Genomic DNA, 24,926 nt, shown 5'->3' on the forward strand with positions numbered 1-24,926 from the left:
AAGAAGATCCTAATATTTCTGCTGGAATATCTTTGTAATGTAAAACTGACAGCAGTGCAAAGGTTTATAAAATAGCGTTTGGGACGGATATGAAGTTTTTGGGGTTAGAGCTGTTTAAAGACGACAGCAATCCACTTTGGTCTTGGCTAGCCGTTAGCTCGTCAGTCTAGTCAGAATTAAACTATTTCTCCAAACTGAGGTCGTACAAAGAACAGATAAGATCTTTATGGTTCCCATCCACAGCAATTCCTTTCAGGGAGAATTGTTACTGTTGATTATTTGAAGCGAGCTGCCTTAGACCATTTGGAAAACAACATTAAATGCTGAAATGAACCCATTTTTCTGTCTCAACTGTTGCAGAAATAAGGCATCAGTGTCCTCCCCAAAACATTTCATGTGTTCTTCATAGATGTACTGTGTGTGTGTGTTTGAATGTGCCACTCACATATGTCTCGTTATAATAAACATTTATAAAGTGAAACGCAAGAGCACTTTACATTGTATGCAGGAACACGCTCTGTATGTGCAAGGTTATTGCTCTCAATAAACTCAGAGGTCATTCTGTTTTCCTGACGTGAAGGCATAGTCATCCTTATTGCTGTCTCTGTTTTCTCTCTCTCTCTCTCTCACACACACACACACACACACAAATTGATACACACACTCACTTTCCAATTTATGAAAGAGCATATTGCCATATTTAAATCTGCAATACAGAGTGACCGGCAGATCCGAGTTCACAGCAGGAGTACTTGGGCTCCTCTCATCACTTCTGCTTTCTCCTTTCAGTCTCTCTGTGTCACCTCACATCAGTTTTTCACACCTGCATGCCAGGTTTGCTCAGATCCCCATTCCCCTGGTTCCCTCCTCCTCCTCCTCCTCCTCCGCCACCACCCATCGCTCCCCTCTCCTCCTCATCGTCGCTGTCCAGCTCCTCGCTCTTCCTCTTGCTGTAGCGCTCGTACAGCACCATGAGCACGCCCATCACCCACGCCGACACCGTGCCGGCCGAGAAGATGACGAAGCCGATGGCGATGAAGAAGAGGTAGTCCCAGTAGCCCAGGCCTTGGTGGCAATCCGCTCGCAGCTGCATGCCCACCTCCGCCAACCGCTGGCCCGCCAGCTCTGGGGGGTTGCTGCAAACCGTCTGGCCTTCATCTGGAGGTGAAAGAGAGAAAAACAGAGTGGTAATGAGAGTGGAAATTAATCAGGAAAGACACAGAGAGCCGGGACAGAGAATAATAAGTGCATATGGTTGAGGATGAAGGGCAGAATGTCAGAAGAGAAAAAAAATTGTAATTACTTTGGAGAAAATGGTGGGAAACTATCAATAGCCTTGACTCACGCACAGACACAAAAAACAGCACTGAACAATGCAGCGATAACCTTTGTGATAAAGGCTCCCAGCAGACATGACAGAATACCTCTGATTTATATGGGTCTGTGGTGTCTCGGACATGGAAACAATATGCTGCAGACACTCACACATACATGGAAGGAAAGGTGACATGTCCCCCCTCCCTCACCCACGTGCACATCGATAAACACCAACAAATGACTCTGCAGCAGCTGAGCAATAAGAAGATGAATGTTTGCTCCGACAAACAGCTGCCGCTCATAATGAGGGACATGATAATCAGCCTGCTGACCACACAGAGATGCTAAATTACCGGCCCTCTGCATACAGAAGCCAGTTTATTTGGGAAGATTGACACCTTAAAACAGAGGGGTCAAAGGTCACTAATAGAAGCCAGACAAATAGGAATTGATTGGCTATAACTGAATCAGTTTTACAAATATTGAGGTAAAATGTGGTGTTGTAGCTTAGATTTATTCACAACACACACACATAATATCACATGAGATCATGCAACTCCATATCTTTTCAGCATAAGATTTTAATTTTAAAACTCCGGCATGAAAGGCAGCAGGTGACATGCATTCCTTCAGTGCCTTACTTTCTGTTTAATTTTGAATAATGTCTCATGTGCTTTGGGTTAGTTTTTTTCTTCTCTTCGTCTCTTCATCACACTGGCCTTTTGTTTCTAACAAACCCACCTGCAGATGCTCTCAAAGTTTCCTTTGTTTCTTCTCAGGCCATTGTTGTTCCCATGAGTACATTGCTTTTGTGTTTTTTCCAGTAGTAGTCATTTGGCTCAGCTCATCAAAAGGGGACATCTCTTTCAGCTCTCAAAATGGCTCCTCACAAGTAGTGCTAATTGAAGAGATGTATGAAAGCCAAAAGAGCCGTCTCTTTTTGGTGAACTGAGCCAAACTTTTACTTCAGAGTCCCGCATTTGGAGCACCCTAACCCTCCTGTATATCATGGACCTTAAGGCCAAATGTATGGGTATCCCAAGCAATTTGAGCTCTCAGAGAACATCAACTAAGTCTTGGATTTTAATCAACATTTTAAAGCCATAGTCTTTGCTACATACTTTGCTAAATACCTAAAACTCAGTCTCAGCTACAAGCAGCCACTGATTCCTGTAAACGGCTACCCAAATCTGAAAATAAAACTGATCCCAACAAAGAAGGCATTAAGAACACATCAAAGTGGTTTCAATAGCCATTTAATCTGCTTGTAATCTAATTAAAAATGGCAGCTAAGAGGTATATTAAAGGTCAAGATAATGACAAATTGAAAATAACTCCTAATGCACATAAAAAACAATGACCGTTAGAGACATTTACAGACTCTGGAGTGATGGTGTGCTGTTCTGTGGTGAACAAACACCTTCACAAATGTGACTTTTATTGATGAGTCACTGGAGGTAAACCTTTTCTGCATCCTCACAACAAAATCCACCATCAGACGTTTGAAAGTAAGCCTCAACACTTAACACAGGGACTTTGAAAGAAATGCTGTGGAATAAATAAGCTAAAATAGACCTTTTAGGCTGCAATAAAAATATATATACTGGTACTGTGGTGAATTTAATAGATGAAAGATTTCTGCCATTATCTAAGATTCATTAACATGTGTTTTATTTGTTTTTCTTCCAACAGAAACTACACCTGGACCCGGTAGTATCATCCTGAACCTGGTTCTGGTTCTGCTGGAAGTTTCTTCCTGTAAAAAGAAAGTCTTTTCTTTCCACTGTCACCAATGTGCTCTCAGGATGGTAGACTGCAACAAAGTGAAGATTCAACACAATCTGGTGGCCTCCTTAGTTAGATAACCCTTACTGATTGGTTTTTATAATGTATGTGAATGAGTTGAACAGAATTAAGATGCATCCGTACACACAGCCAGACCAAACCAGGAAGGAGTTTTAAAGGTTTCTGGATGTTTTTATTTTGTTACTTTAATTGTCTTGCAAAAGAAATCAAACCCTATTGTTCAATTTCTTTTATTTGCCGCTTCTTTTGTTCACTCAGAGCTTTTTTTGATCACAACGTATGGATTTTGGGACCTTAGTTTTGTGTGTTTCATTGTGTAAAGCTTTTTTTAATGTCTTATTTATTTTCTTCCCTCTTTTTCATGATAATCTCTGTCCCAGCATGTCATATCTGATTTTACTTCTCTACTATTCATGGCTGTGAGTGCATTTATTGTTTTGTTACAGTATATTCGTGGTTTCTCCTCTCCTTTTGTCAGTCTGTCTTTTCCGGTCTCTTGTATTTTGGTGTCCTGGCTAGATTTAACCTCATTTATGTGTAGGATTTTTTTTCTCCCCCTTTTAGAAATAGATCATTATTCCACAGAACAGATAGTTCCTTCTGTTCTGTAAATTTTATAAAAGCTTTTGAATTTCCTGCTCCTAGTTTTGTTGCATTTTGACCTTCAGTCGTTCATCCACTCATCATCACTTTCTCCTTGTTCATCCTGCAGCTTTTCTCACGGACCGTCTTTACTGAGCCGAGTTTGAATGAGTTTCAACAACCGTTCTTGTGGTTCAACAGACAACACCCCCCCCCCCCNACACAAAAAAAAAAACGTTGGAATAATTTAATCAGCACAGAGAAAATCACCTCGAAGGTTCAAAATAGTCCTAAAACTAAGGTTGTATTTGGGAATAAACAGCTCCCACAGAACTCCATGTTTGTGCTGGAAATCTAGGCGGGTGATGAAAGGACCCCCAAAAGATCCTATTCATGAAAAAGGCCAAAATGCAGCTGAATGACTGTTACTTGATAATAAAAACATGTAAATTAGGTCATTTTTATTGCCACTTTGAAGCAAAATAGAAAAAAATGGTACATTTGCTTGAAAAAAAAAGTCTTATTAAACATTATCTCTTGAACATTAGGTCATCTTTCACTTGCAGAGTTCTCAAATCTTTGCAGGAGTACCAATTAGTGTGAATGAAGAGCGCTTTAAAGACAGCAGGGGAAGGAGAGGTGTATTTCTGTGCGCATTTAATTGCGTGATCAGAAAGAAGAAAAAGAGCAAAATGCAGCCTACATCATTTTTAATCAGTTCATCTTACTTTACCAGTGCTGCTAATTCCCCTGCGCTTCCACTCCCACCCTCCGTGCATCCTTAATTGCCTTTGTGCTCTGCAGAAAGGCCAGATTTTTTTTTCCCCTTCTGTGAGCTGAGAACAATGAGAGAGATGACAGAGGCTATAAAGAGATAGCGGGGTGGACAGAGACAGCACTTTTAAAGATGAAAATCCACGGAGAGTATTGTTAGAAAAAAAAATGGCAGAAAACACAGTCAGAACTAATGCAGACAGGAAGTGTGACTTTTTTTAATATTTACGTTCACAGAGTCTTGGATGAAAGCTTCAGATAAAACGAGTCTGAAGATGACTGAAGTGTTTGGCTGCAGTCCGGTCCTCTAATGGATGTTAATTAAACTGCATTTATCTACCAATAAACCAAAGGTCTGAACAGCAAAATAAGTGATGGCAAAGGATGTTTGGATATGATCTATACTTGTCAAACTACTTGCCACAGTTATGTTGGGAAACAGTGAGACTAATGACGTAAATAAACCCTTTAAAAGATAGTTCAGATCTGTTGTGGAAAAGTTAATACCAAATAATATCTTACCTGTTGTAGATAGAGCTCAGTTTGAAGAAAAAGGGTTTAATTCTGATTAGATTAACCATCTAACGGCTAATCTGAGTGGACATAAGTCCACAGTAGATTACTGCTGTCTTAAAACAAATCCAGTTTTAAAAATTTGACAGTGAATTATAAAAACACTTGTTTATAAACCCCTTACATCACTCTTAATTTAGCATTAGATGGTTACTTGCATGTAGTTTTGTGGTTATTTGCAAACACAAATAGCTGCAGCACTTCCTGTGCAGTTTGAGGCACTTCCTGCATGAATATTATAACATTTCTGCTCAAATAGCCAAGTAATGTGAATCTGACAATGGTGTAAAGATAAAAAAAAATAGGGTTCCCACGAACCAGGATAACATTTTTGAGAATAGAAGTTGTTTTAAGATGGCAGCACTGCACTTTGGACTTGGCCCCACTTCCACTAGCCTATAGCTCATCAGTTTATCAGAATTAACCTCTATTCCTATTTGGATTAGACTTGATGCAAAAAATACAAATCAACATAGAACTGAATAACATATCTCAGTATATAAATACAAAATTAATAAAATGTGAAGCTCTTAAACCTAGCTTCTCAGCTTGATAAGAGCCAGTGTGAGAAAATGGCACTTGATATCAGGAAAATGAAATAAATATACAAATAGCTTGTCATAGAACTTTTCAAAGCCCTGATTATATGACATAACTGCTTGCCTTACTGTACATTTTGTCTCCTTCTGCTGTACCTGTCCGAACCAGTGGCAGATCTTCAAGCTTCTGTGTTTAATTTTGAACCACCCATTTATTTGATGTAGAGTGCTTTTGATAGCATTTTTCCTTTACTTCTTTTCTGTCATGGCTGTTAGCAAAATGCAGTTACCGTGAATATAACGTGCGCACGCTTCTAAATAAGAGCGATGATTTATTGTGACTGACATATTCATCGTTAAGTTCCCTGTACCTGTCCAAAACACCTGTCACAATATGAACAAATGTGTTGTTACGCCTCTACTATCCACAACACGTAAGATATTTATTGTTCACAGCCTTTCCACTGAGCTCTGTATCAAAAGATCTGAACTATCCCTTCAGCAAATATTTAACATTGTTTTTTCCTCAACGATTGAACGCCTGAAATAACTACAAGACAGATTAGTCAGATTAGATCTCCCCAAATGGATCCACGCGAGGGTTAAATGGAACAATTCGGCTATCAGGGTGGTCTGATGAGATCTCGCCAAGTCCACCGAGGAGATTTTCCACAACATGTCTGCAGGGGTTTGATAAGGTTTTTGATCAATACAGACCCAACAATCTCCTCAGCAGCAGGGCTCATCTCAGTCAGGAGAAGAAAAGTTGTGTCCCGTCTGCAGCAACACGCTCTTTAGCACAACAGTCGTAAATGTGTTTGACAAGTCTCCCCTAGCCAGGCAGAAATAGACAGTAAGTCCAGAAGGCATTAGGCAGCTGAGAAAAGCATTTAACTTTATTTAAACATTATGGGGATTAGTGACTCGGGAAGTGCTAAGAGTGCTTTAAGGTTGTTGTGCAGCAACAGGTTCAGCAGATGTTTCCCGAGAGATTCACGAAACACTCAGCTGACGATGTCTCTTCAGAGGAACATGCAAACTGGGGTTTTGTCTTTTTTTTATCTACCTCTTTTCTTGTCTCTGCTTTCTGTCTTTCTGCAGACTTTGGTCTCACAGAGGAACAAAAACATTTTTCTGTCTGAGGCTACTTTGACCTCGTCTCTGTCTTTAAAAAAGCCGTGGCAAACGCCACGCACAGAAATCCTACAGATTGTAGCCGAAACCTGAGATAAAATGTGCAATGTTAAGAAAATATTATTCTGAGACAAACTCGGACATGGTTTCTGATTATTATTACTGTATGAAAAATAAAAGCAAAACTTGTTATTTATTAGCCTGTTTTAAAAAAAAAATGTTTGCTGAAATGATGCCTCTACAGTCAGCTGTGGACTTATTGTTGCTGTATTTGCTACCAATAACATACACGTTGAGGGCTACGCATTGCACATCTTTGCTTGAAACTCTAGCATTAACTGTTAGCGTCAACCCTGTCTGTCTGTTAGCAAAATATCTCTTGAATCACTGGGCGGGTTTTTATAAAGCTCCCAGGAAGTAATCAACGGATCTACATCTACAACTGATTATCTTTTGAAATCAACCTAATTCAAGATGGCTGCCACAGCTAACTGACTTAAGCCAACACAAAAATGGATATAAAACAATATATTTTACCAATACTGAGCTCAAATTTGGTGTGGTAGTAGCTGAGAGTCGTCCTCAACACATACTCCGAGCACTAACACATCTATGAAGTTCTCGCAATAATGCGTGGGATTTCTTTCTTTCCAATCAAATACAGGTTCAGGGAAGGATTATTACAGAGTTATCAGCCATGACATTATGACCACTGACAGGTGAACTAAACAAACTGTGACGACCTTTTCACAATAACACCTTGGAGTGTCAGGGATCTTAAAAGTGAACATTTTGTTCTTCAGTATAATCTGCTGGAGGTTTATATTCAAACGTCTTTGACTGCAGCTGCATTGGGATGGTTAAAAAGCTGGGGTATAATATCTGAATCCCTGGACCACAGCTGAAAGAGTCCTTAAGGAGTATCAGCACTAGGAGAAGGTGTCTCATCTGATGAGTAATATCACTTTTTAAATCCATAACAGAAACTTTCTCATGTCGTTCCTTTTTCTTGTAGCTTTTATTTGCACATCATATATCTGCATCATGTTGAGCTTCCTTGCTCTTGTGAATCATCAGCTACTTCATCACTTATAGCCAAGAAATCCGGTGCAATTTATTAGACAACAATGTTCCCAAATTGCCAAATGTTCAAAAATTTTATGAGGTCCCAAAAACCCCATAAAAACTACATTCTTCTAAGAAAATCAATAACATATTTTAGGGCTGGCACTAAATGACCTTTACGGCTCCGTCTTGCTTCTCAGTTTCTGCCTGTAAGTGGTTGTTCATGATTCGGTCTCAGACCCAGTCTGAGCTGGGGAGGTGATTTGCTCCATCTCATTAACCCCACCAAGCTTACTTCCAGGTTGGTACGAGGATTCCTTTCCTGGATATTTGTGGCGAGGTTGTTCTGTATCATCACTTACATGCAGCATTTGTAACTGAGTAAAAGAAGTACAAGTAGAGATTGTGTAAACATGGATATGGATACAACGGAGAGCGGGTCTGTTGGGGAATGTGAGGACTTCATTCCAAGTTACAATGAGGACTGGTTAAACAAGCTTTTTATTATTATCACTGATAATAAGTTTGGCCATTTTAACAATCTCTATTTCAATAGCATCCGAAATAAACAAATACTGAAAAACAAGTTGTCTGTAATAATAATCTACTAAAGGTAATCTTACCTCAGTAATCTTAACAACATCGGCTTTAGATTCAATGATGGAAAAACGCTGAGATGAAAAGTAACACAGCTGTAGATGATTCAGTTAGGACACTGGCTCAGTGGTGTGTAACACAATGCCAACGCTATACTACCTTATAGGATGTTCTTTTATTTTTATTGCCTGCCGCTATGAAGGGCAGGCTTGTAAACATCACTCCCAAGGTGTTTTTCTTTAGACCGCTCCCTTCCTGTGGGGGTCAGCACAGCGAATGAACTTGTATGGAAGATTTGAGTAAGTGTTTTACACCGGGTGCCAGACGTAACCTGGGTTTGAATCTGCGGCCTCAGGATTGTAAGACCACGGCACTGACCACTGAGCCACTGCAGCCCGACCACCGCTCCCGAGTATTTCCATTAAAAATCATCATCATATACTTGTATGTCTGTGGCTCTATGGTTCTCAGCACTTTCAGGAATGGGACACTGGTTGGAAACAGTCATGATGGATGTGTGTATTCAATTATATTCTTCAATTATCTTCAATAAGGCCACTGTAGTTCAAACCTTTAGTCACTTCACTATAAAATCTAATGAATTATTTCAACTTAAAATACAAGTGAGAGGACTGTCTTAACATCCTGAGACTTGTGTCCTCATTTGGGGACATTGGCTTCCCAACCATAATATTGTATTCTGTCCAACTTAGACCTGTTTTCCTCATTGAGGACACTTACTTTTAATTTGGAATTTTTTAAATTTGATTTGTACCTTTGTAATTTTTAAAGATTTAATTTTCTTGTGGCAGAACAGATCAGGGGGACAGGAGAGACCCAGATTGTTGATTTTTATCAATTAAGAAACGTCAATCAGAAAATCCAAAGGGTAAGACAATTCCAAGTGGCTTAATCTGTCTAACCTAAAATTAAAATAATATGTTTTAAATGAAGCTTATCTGCAAAAAAAGACACTCTCTTTGGGGCATGGGTTCAAATCCCACCGTTGCCACCATTTGTCGTGGCAAGGGAGATAAGGGATACAGGAAAGACCAGGCTGGTGGATTTTTTTCAATTATTTATCAATTTATTAAATAAAAAAGTCAAGCAGAACATCTCATGAATGAGACAAATCCAAGCAGCAGAAGCTGTCTGACCTAAGATTTCAAAACAATGCTTCCTAAGCAAAACTTATCGGCAAAAAGGACAACACCTCCAGTCGTCTGAGCTGGAACAAAACCCACAGGTTTACTATATACAGTAAGTGCAGAAACTGTTTAAAAATGTCAGAAATTAAAACGGCAGACAAAAAGAGAGCACCCCAAGCTCAAATTGAAGTTTTGTTTTATATGTCCCTGAAACCCAGCAGAAATATGCCTCTGTGAATTTTATGCTTGCATCCATACTTTTTCTCTACTTAACATTCATGGCTACAGTTTAGAGAAAATTCATGACTGATGTCTATAATCAGAGATAAGAGGGAAATAATGTGAGCATTACCGGAGAACAGAGGAGAAGGTGGCAGCCGGAATGATTCAGCCTCCGCTCAGGCGTTCTTCACCGTCTGTTTCTTTGTCGACTCGTGTTTTCTCACTCAGACTGGGAGACCCACTCAGACATCATTGCCTTTGACATTTTCAGTTTCTTCCTGTTTTTTTTAAGGTCCCTACTTCTTCTGCTGACTTTTATTTAAATATATATATAACAAATCTTTAATTTGAACATGGGGTACTCTGTTTTTGTCTGCCGTTTTATATATATAAATATATATATATCCTCACAGATTTTTACTGCATGCAGTTAAATTACAGAATTCTTGGTTTAAAACCCAAAGTTTTAACAACAAAGTTATGAACTTGTCAATCATGGTGATACATGACCTTTCATTTGAGCATGAAATGACTAATTACAGCTAAACTTATTGGAAAAATGAGCATTCAAACCTACAACAGCAAGGTAAGTACGACCTGAAGCAATAAGAGTCATCACCGGAGATAAAAGATTTATGGTGTGTTTTTGTTTTTTAATGAGGCCAATGTCCCGTTTCTTTACATGGAGGGGGCGGGGCTTGTACTGGAACCAGCTAACGGAGAACCTGGTGCTGTTCCGGCTTTAACTTCCTGGTTCTGGTACAGACTATGGTTAGGAATGAGTCTCAGTGACTACCACACGAAGTTTAGCTCAAAATTTGTTATAGCCATTTTTATGTTTACTCAGGTAGCTGTGGTGTCCATCTTGAACTGGGTTAACTCCAAAAGTTGGCCCCCTTGTAGATGTACAACGATGCTAGTTGTGGTTGCATTTTCACAATGTTTTCAGTATTATTCACTTGTCAAAAGTTTTAATTAGTCAGCTAATGAGTTATTCTTAGTTTATGACAAGTGTTCATAATTAAAGGTTTAAGTTAGTGCTTGTTAAAACTAGATAAAATGTATTCTGCTTTCCTCTGAACTCACTCGTAACTCTTCATTAAAAGTCAGAAAACTTCTTTAGGTTTCTGTAAATGCAGCCCTTATAATGCTGTAAAAATAAAGTACATTAGGAACTAACCACAGGGGTATTTTCAGGTTAAAGAGAATAAGAGAGACAGATATAAAGAGATCTGGGAGTGTGTGCATATGTGTGTGTCCTCTTTGTTTCTGCAGAGCAGTTTGAATCTGCAGTCTGATTCCAGCAGTCTCAGGGCAGACGCTGCAGCCTGAAAAAAAAATTCAGTTTCTGCATGCTGGCTGCATTGCAGATTTTACTTTTCTGAACCTTTAAAAGGCACTAGGAGGAAAAATCCCTGCAGCATGAGATGCGAACAGGACGGAAAACGTCACGTCATCCTAAGGCGAGTTAGTCCGGACTGAGACAAAAAAAAAAGGTTTAATCTTTGCAACAAATGTTGTTTTTCTAAGTCCATTTACACTTAAAGTGTGTGACAGGTCAGTGAGGAGAACAGAGAGCAGATTGCGATTGTCCGTCTGTCCTCTGTGTTGTCCTGAAGTCCCCACGCTGGGGTGACATAATGAAGACTGTGGTCAGTGACACGATGCAGGTGCTGCAGAGAAGATTGCCTCAAAGCCCTGCAGCTCAGAGGCACACTCAAGGCTGGGGGCTATTAAGATAAAAATAGTGCCAGATGAATGAAATCAGCAGCAATCAGAGGAAAATACACAGAAATGCTTCTTTACAGAAACAGCAAAGGCCTGTTGGAACACATGCAGAGCTTTGAACCTCCGTTACAAACTACAGACAGCGCACAATTAGGCAAACAAATGAGCGTGAGATTCGGCGATTATACATCTGGAACCATAAGCGTGCATGTGTGTGTGTAACTGTCGCTGTGACTCGGTGGTACAGTCTCTGTGTCGAAGCCTCAGCTGGATGGTTTCCAGCATGAACACCGACACTCTGACAGAGATGCAGAAAGAGCAGCGCTGCCCGCCGCTAAAACACACTTATCACTTTCACTCTGTTTCCTTCTGGTTGTTTCCCTTCCCTCTGATGAGCCTGATCAAAGTTATAAAGAAAAAAATCTCAACTTTTTGTTCTGTTAGCAAAATATTTCCTGAACCAGTGGATGGATTTTAATGAACCTCTCAGCCCGCCCGCCACATCTAAGCAACCATAGAGAGCACAGAAATGGCTACAACTCAGTCAATTTTACAGATATTGAGCTAAAATTTTCAGTGGTAGTAGCTGAGGGTCACTGCCAGAACAAACTCTGAGAGCTAACAGATTTAGCGGGACCTCACAATAACACTCAAGGTTGTGCATAACACTTTTCTTTTAAAGCTCTGACCAAAACAGCTATAACTCTGTTGTTTCTTATCATGAAATGATTTTAGTTTAAACTAAAAACTAAAGACAACATGTTTTCCTACAATAAATGCTAGACTTCAATGTCTTTTTTAAAATTTTGGGACACCACAGTAAATGTAACACATGAGAAACCCAAAGCAAAGAGGCACGCAGGGATCATTTCTACACTTCATCCATGAGTAAATGTGTTTCCTGACGAGCACAGACATGATCAGGGCTGCGAGGTATTAACCTGCAGGACAGACAGCCCATCCTGTGAACCAGGAGCACAGCTATTTATAAGCAGCTTTATCATGTCAGTGCATATGGTAATCAGTGTGGCTGTGGTCTCATATAGAGGGAAAATCTGTTGAACCTACAGCTATCTCCTGTTACGCTCACACACATTTACACAAAGAGAAACTGCGCAACGTCTGACCTCCATCCTCCTCAGGGAACAAATCAGGAACAGATACAATACTTTACATCCTTTCAAATAGTTTACAATAGAGACTTTAATAATGATGCTTCACTTTAGTCACTTTGTCAAGTTTGTATCATGATGTATTTTTTTAGTGTGAGTGTATTCTGTGCATACCACGTCTTTTGACCTAAAAAGAAGTGTATTTTTTATTATTTTTTGTACAATATACAATGAGAGTAAAGGCTTTCAGTTTCTATTTCTATTATAAAGGAAGAGTGAGGACGTTCTTGAAGCAATCTAAAGCTGACATGATAAAGTCAAAATGGAAAAAGACTAAATGCAATTTAACATAAAATGAAGGTTTCTCTTGTTACTGTAGATTTATTCATTTTTAAAATCAGTTTATATATCACATATTTATTTTAGCATGGGATGCTGTAAATAAATTTAGCCGTGATGAACGGTCCAGAGGTGTTGGAAGACCATGAAGGTGAGAGTTTAAGAAAAGAAGCAGAGTTCAAGAAGCTGCTGTTTTGGCACCAGATGGTACTTGTCTCACAGAGCTGATCGATTTTCTGTCAAGCACTTTTTGCAGTTTTACAACTGAGACCCCAGAACAAAAAAGGCTTCTTTTGTCCTTCGCTTTAGGTGTGGTGCAAACACTCTTTTTGCAAACAGGAGTGTGTCTGCATCTTCTCATGATTAAAAGCGGGAGAGAAAATCATGCTTGTGTGGCATGATGATTGAGACGCAAACACAAACCTATGAAAGCACACTTTAAATCCGGCAAAAATAATGTTTACACACGTTTTTGGATTATGTGGTTCTGTTGGCGCCTTCAGGCCATGACCTTCAGTATGGAAGGAGATCCCAAGGCAGACTGGGAACTCTCTGCAGGGATCGTGTTTCAACTCCGACCTGGAAACACCCAAGAGGAGCTGGAGAGTGGCACTGGGGAGAGGGATGTTTGGGTTTTCCCTCTTGGACCTGTTGCTTTCAGAATCAAACTATGGCAAAGGAGGATGGGCAGATTTTTGTCCTAGAAGTAAACAGTTTAAGTCATGAAACAACAGTTTTATGTGTCTAGCTTTGGGACTCTTAAATGGAGCCATTGATTGTAATAAGTAAGATCACAGCCTGCAGAGAGATCAATTTATCTCTAATTGCTGGCCTACCCCTCACTCCACTCCCTTACTCCTCTGGGGAGGTTCCCTTTTTGTGCCCGGTCACATTATACTCTGAAGAAAGTTGCTCTTTAGTGCAACATTTTGGTCATTCAAGGACTCATCATTTAGCAGCTAAATGCATCACGCTGGGCTGGGAGAAGACCGAGAATAGCTGACCTTTTTCTTCATCACATCCACAAGGGCTGAATAACGCCTTCACACTCCTCTCAAATGCAGCATTAGTCAGATTACCTCCATCCTCTTTTGCATCATTTCTCCATATGATCCCTTCTTCTTCTGCCACAGATCAGGTGGAGAGAGAGAGAGAGAGGAAGAAGTGAAGGTCAAACAGCAACAATTTGCACCCTCCTCGTCTCGCCATCATTCCACTTTATCAGTTTTTCTCCTTTCATTTACTTTTTTTTTGGGGGGGGGCACCATTTTCTCTTAAACACCCTTCACTGTTAATCAGCCATTTCTAATCTGTCTATTTCTCGGAGTTTTGCTCCGTCATCTCCATGCTCTTTATTCTCGTTACACCCGAGCTGATCACTCACACGTGCGCACACACGGTCACGCTTTGCACACAAACTCCAGAGCCGACGCTCCTCTGCGCCTCAGGTGATCATATCACAAACACGCCCACACGAGCGTCGCATCGCTCCTGGTTTCGGGTTCACACCGTGAAATACGCCGGGACATATAAACATATACCGTCCACATGTAGGCCAGTTGAATTTGATACGGTTCTCCGCACCAGATGGGTCTGAGAAACGGTTCCAGCTGATAAATAATGCATCATCTACCTGTATTAAAGTGAATCGATGCCCGCTTGTCATAATGAATGTTTTAATGGATGTGAGTGACAGTTCTGGGGCACAGATGATTAACAACACCTTGATGGTCTGGTGTTTTGTCTTTTTGTTTCTTGGCTGGTTTCATAGTCCAGCCGAATCTGTTTGTGCAGTTATCTTTTCATCTTGTCCTATTTTCTTTTACCATCTCTGGAACAGTCTGCAAACACTGCGAAAACCTCACTTTTATCTAATCATTTTGTCTTTCATTGAACCCTGGTGGCCACTTGTTTCTCTTTGTCATTTATGAATATTTAACTTGTGCCCCGTGTGCGGCCTCCAGCTTTGGCTCTTTGCCTCTCGCTTATGAGCTGTCCAGGACACTAAGGGGCAGACAGAAATACCCCCCCCACACACACACACACACACACACACACAAAAACATCGGAGCCACAACATCAGGAACTGTGCCAAGCCGGACTCAGGCACGCTCCTTACATCCTGTGCATTTAAAGGAGACACTTATCAGAATCAAACCTCAGTAAGAACAACGGGTCACTCAACGAGCTGAAGTTCCATCATGACGGGATAATGTGCAAGCGCTCTGAGCCAGGAACTCATAATGAAGTATAGCCATGACAGAACGGGGCGTCGGGACAAATATGATGCAGGTTGTGATGCATTTTATAGGAGTATAGATAAGATAAATTAAAATATAGTGAAGTAAATATAAAGGGACACGTGTTGATCTTTTCTATCAACTCCTGGCAGCCTAAATACAGGTGCAGAAGTGCATAAAGGAGCCACAACATTATGACCAGTGACAGGTAAAGCAATAAAACGGATAATTTTGTTTCTATAGTGGACTTGGGGGTTTCAGGTTTAGCACATGCCTCTGAGCTCTGACCAGCTCACTTTCTGTTTTATTTTATCACTTTTTTGATAAATGTCCACACCTGTAAGTACAACATTGTTAGCAGCAACCCCACTGTACTTTCTTCTGTTGTCCTCTGTCGTTCTCCTTGTGCGAGCTGCTTCTTGGTTTGGATTTCTGTTTTTTCTGCCCTGTGGGGTTTTCTGTCATTGCCCATTTTATTTGTAATGAAGACTTTACGAGTCCTGCGTTTATCGAGGGTGACACTGTTATATAAATACTTTTAGCAGTACACTCCTGATCCTTGTTTGTCGTTTGAAGTCTGATATTTTCTTCCTGATTCTCATTACATCCGAACAGTGTTCCTAGAATAAATGTAAAATGTTTTTTTTTTACTCAGAATGATCAAACACACTTCAGAAGAACACATATATAGGCTCAATTATTATTGGAAATAATAAAATATCAGTATATGTACTTAATATTCTCTGCATTTCTCTGGTTGTCCTCATTTTTCTCTGTTTTCTGTATGGATTTTTCTTGACCAGAACTGCAGCCCTTTCTCACAGTGACCTTATTAAGCTGCCTTTTGTTTTTAGTGAGGACATTTTGCTTTCCTTGTGATGCAAATGTGTTTCTTTTCTCCACTACACAACCTGCCCTGGCTGTCTATGAAATGAAAACACAAAATACAGGAGCAGAAGTGACACTTCTCTGAGCTAAAGCACCTCCAATTTTTTCTTAAAATGCTACAGAGATCTAATTTTTTTCAGTCATTGTGTAAACACCCAAAATGCCATAAAACTAACCTGAAAGTCATAATTAAGGTTTTAGTTTCTAATTTAAAGACAAAAATACAAAGTAGTTGCCACTTATATATATGTGATGTATTGAAAAACAAACAGTATGCTAACAACCTGATTGTTTAGTGAAAGTCAGTGTAAAGATTATTTTTGAAGTATTGAAGTTTTACAGATGCAATTACATTTTTAATGAAAGAAAAATCTAAATTCCCAGACTGGTAAACTCAAGGTTTGGCTTTGGAAAACCCACAGTTGGAACAATATGGCTGTCACTCATCCTTTATTACTGTCTTATGTTTGTAATTCATGCATTCATGTGTTCATGCATGTAATTCATGTGCTCGGGTGTCAGTGATGCATGTTCTCATCTACCTGTGCAGATATTTATCTATGTATCAAATCCTCAGGCTTTCCTTGTTGTATTCATGCAACACTTGTCAGACTTGGAAGAACACACAGATGTGTTCTGGCCTAGATTTGGGTATAAAGGATGTTTGTAAAACTATTAATTTATTCAACTATTTCTCATATTTGTCTGGAGCCGAGTGCTCTCGTATTACAGAGTGAACATTACCCACACTTCCTTTTCTGAGATTTCTATTTTTGCAGCTAACACCCACCAAAGAAATTGAAAAATGGTCAAAAAAATAGTAAGTAGTGACAATATTAGAGCATGCTGACGCTTAGATCAAGACACATCAAAAGTGATTTTCAGCCCCGTGGTATGGTGCAGTCGTAGCCTGGGTTTTTTCTGCTTACAATGGGATCTGAGTATCTTTTGGGCGCAATCTTAGCTGCACAAAGCTAAACTCCAGTCAGCAAAGAAAAAAAGATCATCCTGTAAATTCACAATCACAGTTGATGGATTTGCAATGTAATTCATTAGCCATACACACATTTATAAAACAATGCACACAAATAGCATATATGTGTGACATATATGTTGTAAATTATGAATTCTTCAACAACTTTATCAATCAAGGAAGTGTGTGAGTGTGCGTAAGGTGCTGTTGTTTAGGACTACATGTCTGTCTGTGTTGAAGCTCATGAACCAGTCAGAGGTCTGCAACATTTCCATGACACTTGGTGGTACCAGCTTGGTTCGCCTCTGCAGAAGTATCCAAAAAACCCATCAGTATGAGCTACAAGGTGCTGTTTGCAATGGAAAAACCAGACAAAATTATGCTGCATCCGACTGCAGATCAACACACAAGATTCAACTGTGATTCAGCGGAGGGGAAAATACAGCCTTGTTATAATATGGAAACATTTTTTTCTATAAATACAAAAAAGAAAGTGCTACTTGTCGTTGGAGAGGAAACTGCTAGAGTGGGACCAAACTGGGATGATAAATGAGGTGGGAGACACCCACAGCTTGCTCCCAACATTTTTCCCCACCTATATGTCCGGAACAGAAACACAAAGCGACAAAATAATCGGACAATGTGAAAGGTTCTTTCTGAGTTTCTGTGTGAAGATGGTGAAGGTCTCACAAACACACCCACACACACACACACACACACCCCTGAATCCATCTGATTCATGCTCACACTGAAAGGAAGAGACAGCAGGAATCTGTGTGTTAGACTCACAACTCTGCAGTTCGATCAGAAAGGCAGTCATGACCACAGAAACACAACATTATCTCTCTTTCACACACACACACACACACACACACACGGCTGCTTGTCCCCATTCACCTTGTGTTTACAGCAGAAATTTAGGAGTACCATCTACAATACACTCATAACATTTTTTAGAAGAAGAAAAAAAGTGTGTTGTCCTGTCTTTGTGCGGTCAGAACTCCATTTGTAACATTCAGACTGTAAACGGATCAACCTTCACTGTGATTTAACAGGTATTATAGGTAAATATTGCATTCTCCTTGTGCATGCATGGGTTTTCTCCGGGTGCTCCAGTTTCCTCCCACATGCATGTTAGGTTAACCGGTCATTTTAAGTGATCACTGGTTATAAACATGAGCATCAGCAGTTGTCTGACTGTGATGGATTGACGACATCCACATAATGAACCCCACCTTTCACCAACTGACTGGCGGTGACAGGCACCAGCTTCCTGCCACCCCACATGCAAAAGCAGGTAAAAGAAAATAGAAAATGAACCAATGTGGACATTTTAAGATTGGAGTTGTGTTAAGATAGTAAAAATGCACTCTGGAAGTGGGTCTACTTGTACTGTATTTATTGGCAAATTTTGGATAGATGGGTGAACGACACCCACAGTGGATTCCTGTCATCTTAAAACAACTCCAGTCTTCAACATTTCACAGTGATTTATGCAAACACTATTATTTAAACCTTTCCCCTGCTGTCAGTTTTGCATTGCAGATCTATTGTAGAATTATTGTAGTTGATGATCTCAGGCTGATCTAAGAGCTATCTACAACAGGTGAAATATTAATTGTTCATACTTTAAAGTGTCTGAAATGTTCCTTTACAAGGATTTATGGCTGTTTAAGTAGGCATTTCTATTGCACATACAGTTCTGGCAGAATATTTGCTCTGATTTTGTTGCAGGAATGTGTTTTGGTGGTTGGAGCGTGTGGTATTGATTGCCTGTGAGAGTATCTGTGTTTATTTGTCACATTTTTCAGAGTCCACCTCAGTCTGAAGGTGGATAACAACTTTGGGGACTTCAAGCTCCCCATCTCCCCCTTGTTATCCTCAGCACACACGCTGACTAACACCGTAAGTGGGAACTCTCCTACACACACACACACACACACACACACACACACAGAGTCATGCACGCTGTCCTTATAGTGGGAGCAAGAGTGTCCAGCTTTTCTGAGCACCATCATTAAACATCTGGACTGAAGGGCCAAAAGCAGCAGGAGCACGAGCACATCCAGGTGCCCCTGTGTGTGTTGATGAAAGTGTTTGTGTCCAGTGAGCTATCACCAGCAGGGGGAAAGTGGTATGAGAAGAGACAATCATTTCAGGTTTACCTCCAGGCCCCTGACGTTACAGCGGACAGGATGAAGACAGAATATCAGCCATTAAAAGCAGCACAAACATTGTTACAAGACCTGACCTGAGGTCAGCCACTTTAAAGCTCAGCTAACATGCAGCCAAAGCTCGTCTGAGCTTGTCCTCACTGAGAAGGTCACATGTCCCGCTTCTGCAGTTTTCTCGGGTCAAACTTAACTTCTCTCACATAGTCCGTGAAGCTAATCTGCTGAGTTGTAAACCTGAGATATTAACTATAGGAGGCAAAGGGAAGTTTAGGTTCAATGTGTGTGTGATACACAAAGACGAGTGTAACGAGAAAAATTCTGCAGACATATTGAAGGGTGCCAGTGCAGCTGCTGCCCAAACATCCTACAATACTTTGTACTAATCTAACCTCAGAATAACTGCTTATATTTTGATGAATGAACTGTTACAGAAGGGTAAACAGAACAAAAATCTGAAGAAATGTTAAAGCTGCTGCCAGTAGCTCATTGTGGTCACCATGGTAACCACGCGAGTGTCTGTCACTCCCTGACCTGAGAGGCAGACAAAGATGCAGACTGAAAATCAAGCTTCCGACAAACAGTCGCTGTGTAAGAAACGCAAGTCCATTCTCAAAAGTTCTTAATTGTCAGCGGCAGAAGACTCTGGATATTTTTGTGTTTCTGCAACCTTTTATGTAGGAAATATGACAAGTTTAAAAAGACCCTTCACTTCTAGTTTTGGAGAGAATATTTTGAGCTAAAATACACCTGAAGTCTGAAGCTTGGGAGTGCGCTCTCTGTATTCTGATGGGATCTGAGAGAAATCCCTAAATCCTATAGCAGTCAGAGATGAACTGGATCAAAGAAGACAAAAATGCCTACATTTTGATATATAATTTGTGTATGTACCAACAGAGCTGTGAGAGTAGGAAGCGTTTGTAAAAGACTTTAAATTATTAGACAGCTCAAAAGTTAGTGTGTGACATCATCAGCCGTCAGCTGAACATTCATGGAAAATCTGTAAAAATGATAAAACTTAAGTTGTAATTGTGTAAAACCCCTAAAAGATATCAAAGTGCTAGTTTAAACATGTGAAGTCCAACTTTCAGAAACCCATTTAAACTTTGAATGATGGTTCTACTTTGAAAAATACCTGAGCTATAGATCCCCAAAAAGGCATGGATTTTTACGCTCTTTCACCAAAATCCCATTGATTTCCATTCTTTAAAAAAAAAATCACGTTTTTTTTTTTTGCATATTTTCTGTAATATGCTCAAAAGTCAAAGCACGCTATTCCTGACTGAGTCACGAGTTTTGGTGTAGATAATTTGCACTTTATTATTTCATAAAGGAACAGGATAAAGAGGACGCCCTCAGTAAGATGCCCTCCTCAAATTAACTAAACAAACACAATTAAATTACATAAATGAGCTAAAGTGACATTAATAAATGACAAAACCATGGTGGGTCTTTGGCACAAAATAAATAAATAAAAATGCTGTGTGTTTACTTTGCAAGAGGCCAGAATTCCCAAATGCACAGGAAAACATGATGCACCTCTTTGAATCAAACCAGAGAGAAAAGAGACACCTGATGAGCTGTTTTACTACTTGAAGGTAAGACTAAGAGCTCTTTCTGTTCTGGGTCTGTCAGCCATCCTCACCTTGGAACTTGTACCCTTCTATCTGCACCCACAGGCAGAGGTCCTCCGTGTCACAGTCGCACCTCCAGGGGTTCCCGCTGAGCCCCAGGGAGCGCAGGACAGGCAGAGCGATCAGGCTGCTGATGTTCAGGCTCGTCAGGTTGTTCCGGCTCACGTCCAGCACCTGCAGGGCCACGTTCTCCGAGAAGGCGTCCGGGTGGATCTCCCCCAGGCTCGGGTTATCCGTCAGCCGGAGCATCACCAGGGACGCCAGGGGCCCGAAAGTCCGATCCTCGATCTCCAGCAGGGTGTTGAAGGACAGGTCCAGGTAGGCGAGCTTGCGCAAGTTCCCGAAAGTGGATTCGGAGATTTCCGTCAGCGAGTTGTTGCTACAGTCCAGGTAGACCAGGTCGGACAGGTAGTTGAGCTGCAGGGCCGGCAGGTCCCCGATGCGGTTGTTGGAGATGATGAGCTGCCGGGTCGCCAGGGGCAGGTCGCTGGGGAACAGGGTGAGCTCCTGCCCGGCGCACTGGACCACCAGCTGCTCGTCGCACACGCACCTGCCGGGGCAGCCGGCCGTGAGAGCCGGAGCCGGGGCCACCCCCATCACGAAGAGGAAGAAGAAGAGGAGCCGGAGGGACTCGGGCAGGAGACGCATGACGTAGCGGCCCGGAGCTTCATGAACTCGGGCTGAGCTGGTCCGGCACTCCCCGGCGCTCCCCGGGCATCCTGCATGGGTGTGAGGAGCTGGGACAGAGGACAAATGATGCCTGCTGTTTATATCCAGCCTCTCTTTCTCTCTCAGAAGGACCGTCAGTCAGTCGCTCACACGCACGCTGGCGCGCCGCGCACGTCGCCACAAGGCATCTCCTCCGAAGGTGACCGACAGGACGCGTAACTGGACTTTATCCCACCTGAAGACCACAGGAAAGGTCTGCGAACATCTCCTCGGAGTCTCATCTCGGGGTGGGGGAGTCAGATGTCTCCAGCAGAGCGCGTTGTTTTAGTTTCCAAACACTCCTCAGGACTTGATCATCATCTCCAGAATCCCCCGGACTCTTCCTCAGCAGGGGACGCACTCCGCTCACACGTCTCTGCTTGGTCCTGGTGTCCAGCGGAGGAGTGGACAGAGCGCGTGCCTCCACTCGGGCTCGCGGGCAGCTCGCTGTGACCGCTGCGCCGCCGTGCCGATGCTCTCCGCGCGCCCTCCCCTCTCCCTCTCCTCTGCACGCGCGCACACACACCGCGGCTCCGCACACGCTGAAGTCCCGCCGCCGTCTGGGACTCGGTCATATAGGTGATCCGCAGCTGATGACGTCACCAGGTCATGACCTCTTTTATAAAAAAAAAGAAGAGAAACGCAAAGAAATAAGATGACAATCCCGTTTTTTTCATATTTTTCGTGTCAGTTTGACAAACTGGTGAATGTTTTTCGAAATATTAGTTAACATTGTTTTACAAAAACACTTCATTAAAGGTGCTTATTGCAAACTTGAAAAGGTTCATCCTGAGCTATATCAAATGCTGCAGTTTAAAAGGGTTTAATTCTGTCGTTTTCCAGATATATTGATGAGAAATTTTGAAATGCAGGTACGCACCCAATGTAAACAAAGCGATTGACGCCACCAAAAATACCACGTGGAAGCTTGTGTGCGTGCTTTGCTCTACAAATCTGAGTATAAATACATACCAATGCGTCAAAATTGTTGGTCTTCTCCGTCCCAAACCGATCTTTCATGGGTCGCCATTGTTGACCTATTTTTAGTCACTTCCTGTTTCCATAGGTAAATAAACACACATAACAGCTGACAGCCATTCAAAAATTTGGTTTACAGATAATTTTTTATTTAAGGACACGTTTATCGTTGACAGGAGAAACAAAATGTGCAGATTTAGTTTCTTACTTTATGATTTTTGGTTTTTTGGACCGATCTTCATGACATTGCAATGAGTATCTTTAAATATTACCCCCGTGGGAGACAAGATTCATTTGTGTTTTGTTCATTTATTTGTTTAAATCTGTAGTTTAATCTGTTGGTTGAGTAAACATTTGACTGAATAGATCTGTTGATTAAGCTGACTGAAAAAATATTTACAAATAATCAGTAAGAATTTATCTGATTAAGCTGAATAAAAAGAGCTAAAATTTTAGAGTGACTGAAAAATGAGTTAAACAAGAGTTACTAAGAAAGTTATTTCAGCAGCCCACATTAATTAGGTTAAAATGGACAACTGATCCCAAAGGAATGTTTTGATTCATCAATTATTACATTTAATTTATAGTAATTGACCATTAATCAAGAAAACAAAAAGTAAAGCTAGTGGAACGAATTGTGTTTTACTTTTATTTAACCTAACATTTTTAGGTTAAAACAACACATTCAGTTTTACAGTGCAGCCTCTAAGCCATGCTCAGATTTAACAGAGCTTATCTAGCGTGCTCCACTGAATAATTTCTCCTCTTTCTGCCCCCAGCAGCAACATAATGCACACAGATTGGACTGTGCTCTGTTGGGCTGTTAATTGGTTGGTATTACTGTCGAGTTTTAATTGAGGACACAATAAAACAACACGGCTGTCTAAACGTTACTTATTTATTTACAGGACGCTCACTGTCTTGGTACTTTGGCTGCCCAAGTGTCATAACGATTATTTTGATCAGAAATCAAAGTTTTGAAGGTGGGCTAAATGGTGATAATGTTAAATGTTACCAATCAGTGTGATATAGGCCTATATGGATCATTTATGAGGACTTATCCACCAAAAGGATGGTTAAGTTCTAAAAAATTATTGGGGTAGCAAGGTCAGTTCAGAACTAATATGATATTTATTGCTCATTATCTGATTGTAGGGTGTAAAAGTTAAATCCTAAATCATATTTTCCTCTTCAGGGGCCTCATAGATGTATTTTGTCTTTGAAAAGTACTTCAGTAACAATCAGTTTAATCTTCTTATCCTTAAGGAAACACTTCAAATGCAAGGAAATGCATTTCCTGGCAGAAGATCAAATACTGACACAGTAGACTCACACACACACACACACACACGCTTCCTCGTCCTTCTCCCTGCAGTACAAATACTCACTTTATTAAAGGCAAACAAGCCTGACTGTCAGGTCAGGGGCCACATCGTCTTGCAGCGGCTCATCTTACTGTCCAAAACCAACATCGGTCCAGGAAAATAAGAGTTAAGGCAACACTTGAAATTGCATCTTAGATCCGATCTTGTGTTACAGTCTGCTTCATCCCTTCTCGTTTACACCGCTAACCTTGCGGGGCCTCGTGGGACAATGCAGTAAAAACAAGTAGAAGTGAAAAAACCTTCAACTGCGGTGGATCTGCAACAATCAAAGAACGTTTCAGAGGGTTAGTGGAAACCTCAACATCAAGGCTGCAGCCCACCAATAAGCAATCTCAAAACTATAAAAGGGAACTCAGAGTCTCCCTTTGGAGCTCCGTGTAGCTTTTAAGTGTTTTGCCTTTGAGAGAAACATCAAGGATGGATAATCCAGAATATGACTGATTGCTACTCCAAAACAGCAAACTTTATATGACTTTATGGAGCTGCATGCAGCTCAAAGACCTGCCTCTTTGCTTCCAGCCTTCCAGCTTATAAACTGTTTTACCTTATTCCATATAAAGTATGCTTGACACAAGCTCCAGAAGTAAACAATCAACTGTGTTTCCTGATAATGCATGTTTACCTTACTCTGCACGAAAAACCCTAAGGTCCAGGAAAACACGATTAGGATGGTTTATTAACTCTAATAAAAGCAGAACGTAGAGACAAATGAACGAGATGTGGATCTGTCTCAAGCAATGATCTGTAATTATACTAGAGAAAATGCATTTTCTGCAAAATACAGCATGATTGGAAAGTGTTGAATGATTTAGCTGAAATTTGTTGAAGAAGCTGATGCTTTAAAGTTTCCAAGAACTGCTGGCTGGAGCTGCTTTGGTTAGTTTAGGATGAATAAATGATCTAAGAGTTTTTAGATGTTTACACAGAAAGTGAAAAAGACGAGCGCCACAAAATGAACTTTGCTCTTTTTTTTTTTTTTTTTAGAAAGTTTTCTTCGAGAGTAACTTTGAAAT

General features: G+C 40.8%; 1 protein-coding gene across 1 annotated transcript; it reads right to left on the reverse strand.

The window, feature by feature from the left end:
- Positions 1-450: 450 nt before the first annotated feature.
- On the reverse strand, positions 451-22,097 carry LOC108230702 (leucine-rich repeat-containing protein 52). The gene is made up of 2 exons (XM_017407130.3): positions 20,854-22,097; positions 451-1,158 (listed from the first exon to the last, which is right to left on the reverse strand). Exons 1-2 carry the CDS (start codon positions 21,488-21,490, stop codon positions 818-820), a joined length of 978 nt encoding a protein of 325 aa, XP_017262619.1. The 5' UTR covers positions 21,491-22,097; the 3' UTR covers positions 451-817.
- Positions 22,098-24,926: the final 2,829 nt, after the last annotated feature.

The sequence above is a fragment of the Kryptolebias marmoratus genome, linkage group LG24 (genome assembly GCF_001649575.2).
Source record: "Kryptolebias marmoratus isolate JLee-2015 linkage group LG24, ASM164957v2, whole genome shotgun sequence".
NCBI classification, from domain to species: Eukaryota; Metazoa; Chordata; class Actinopteri; order Cyprinodontiformes; family Rivulidae; genus Kryptolebias; species Kryptolebias marmoratus.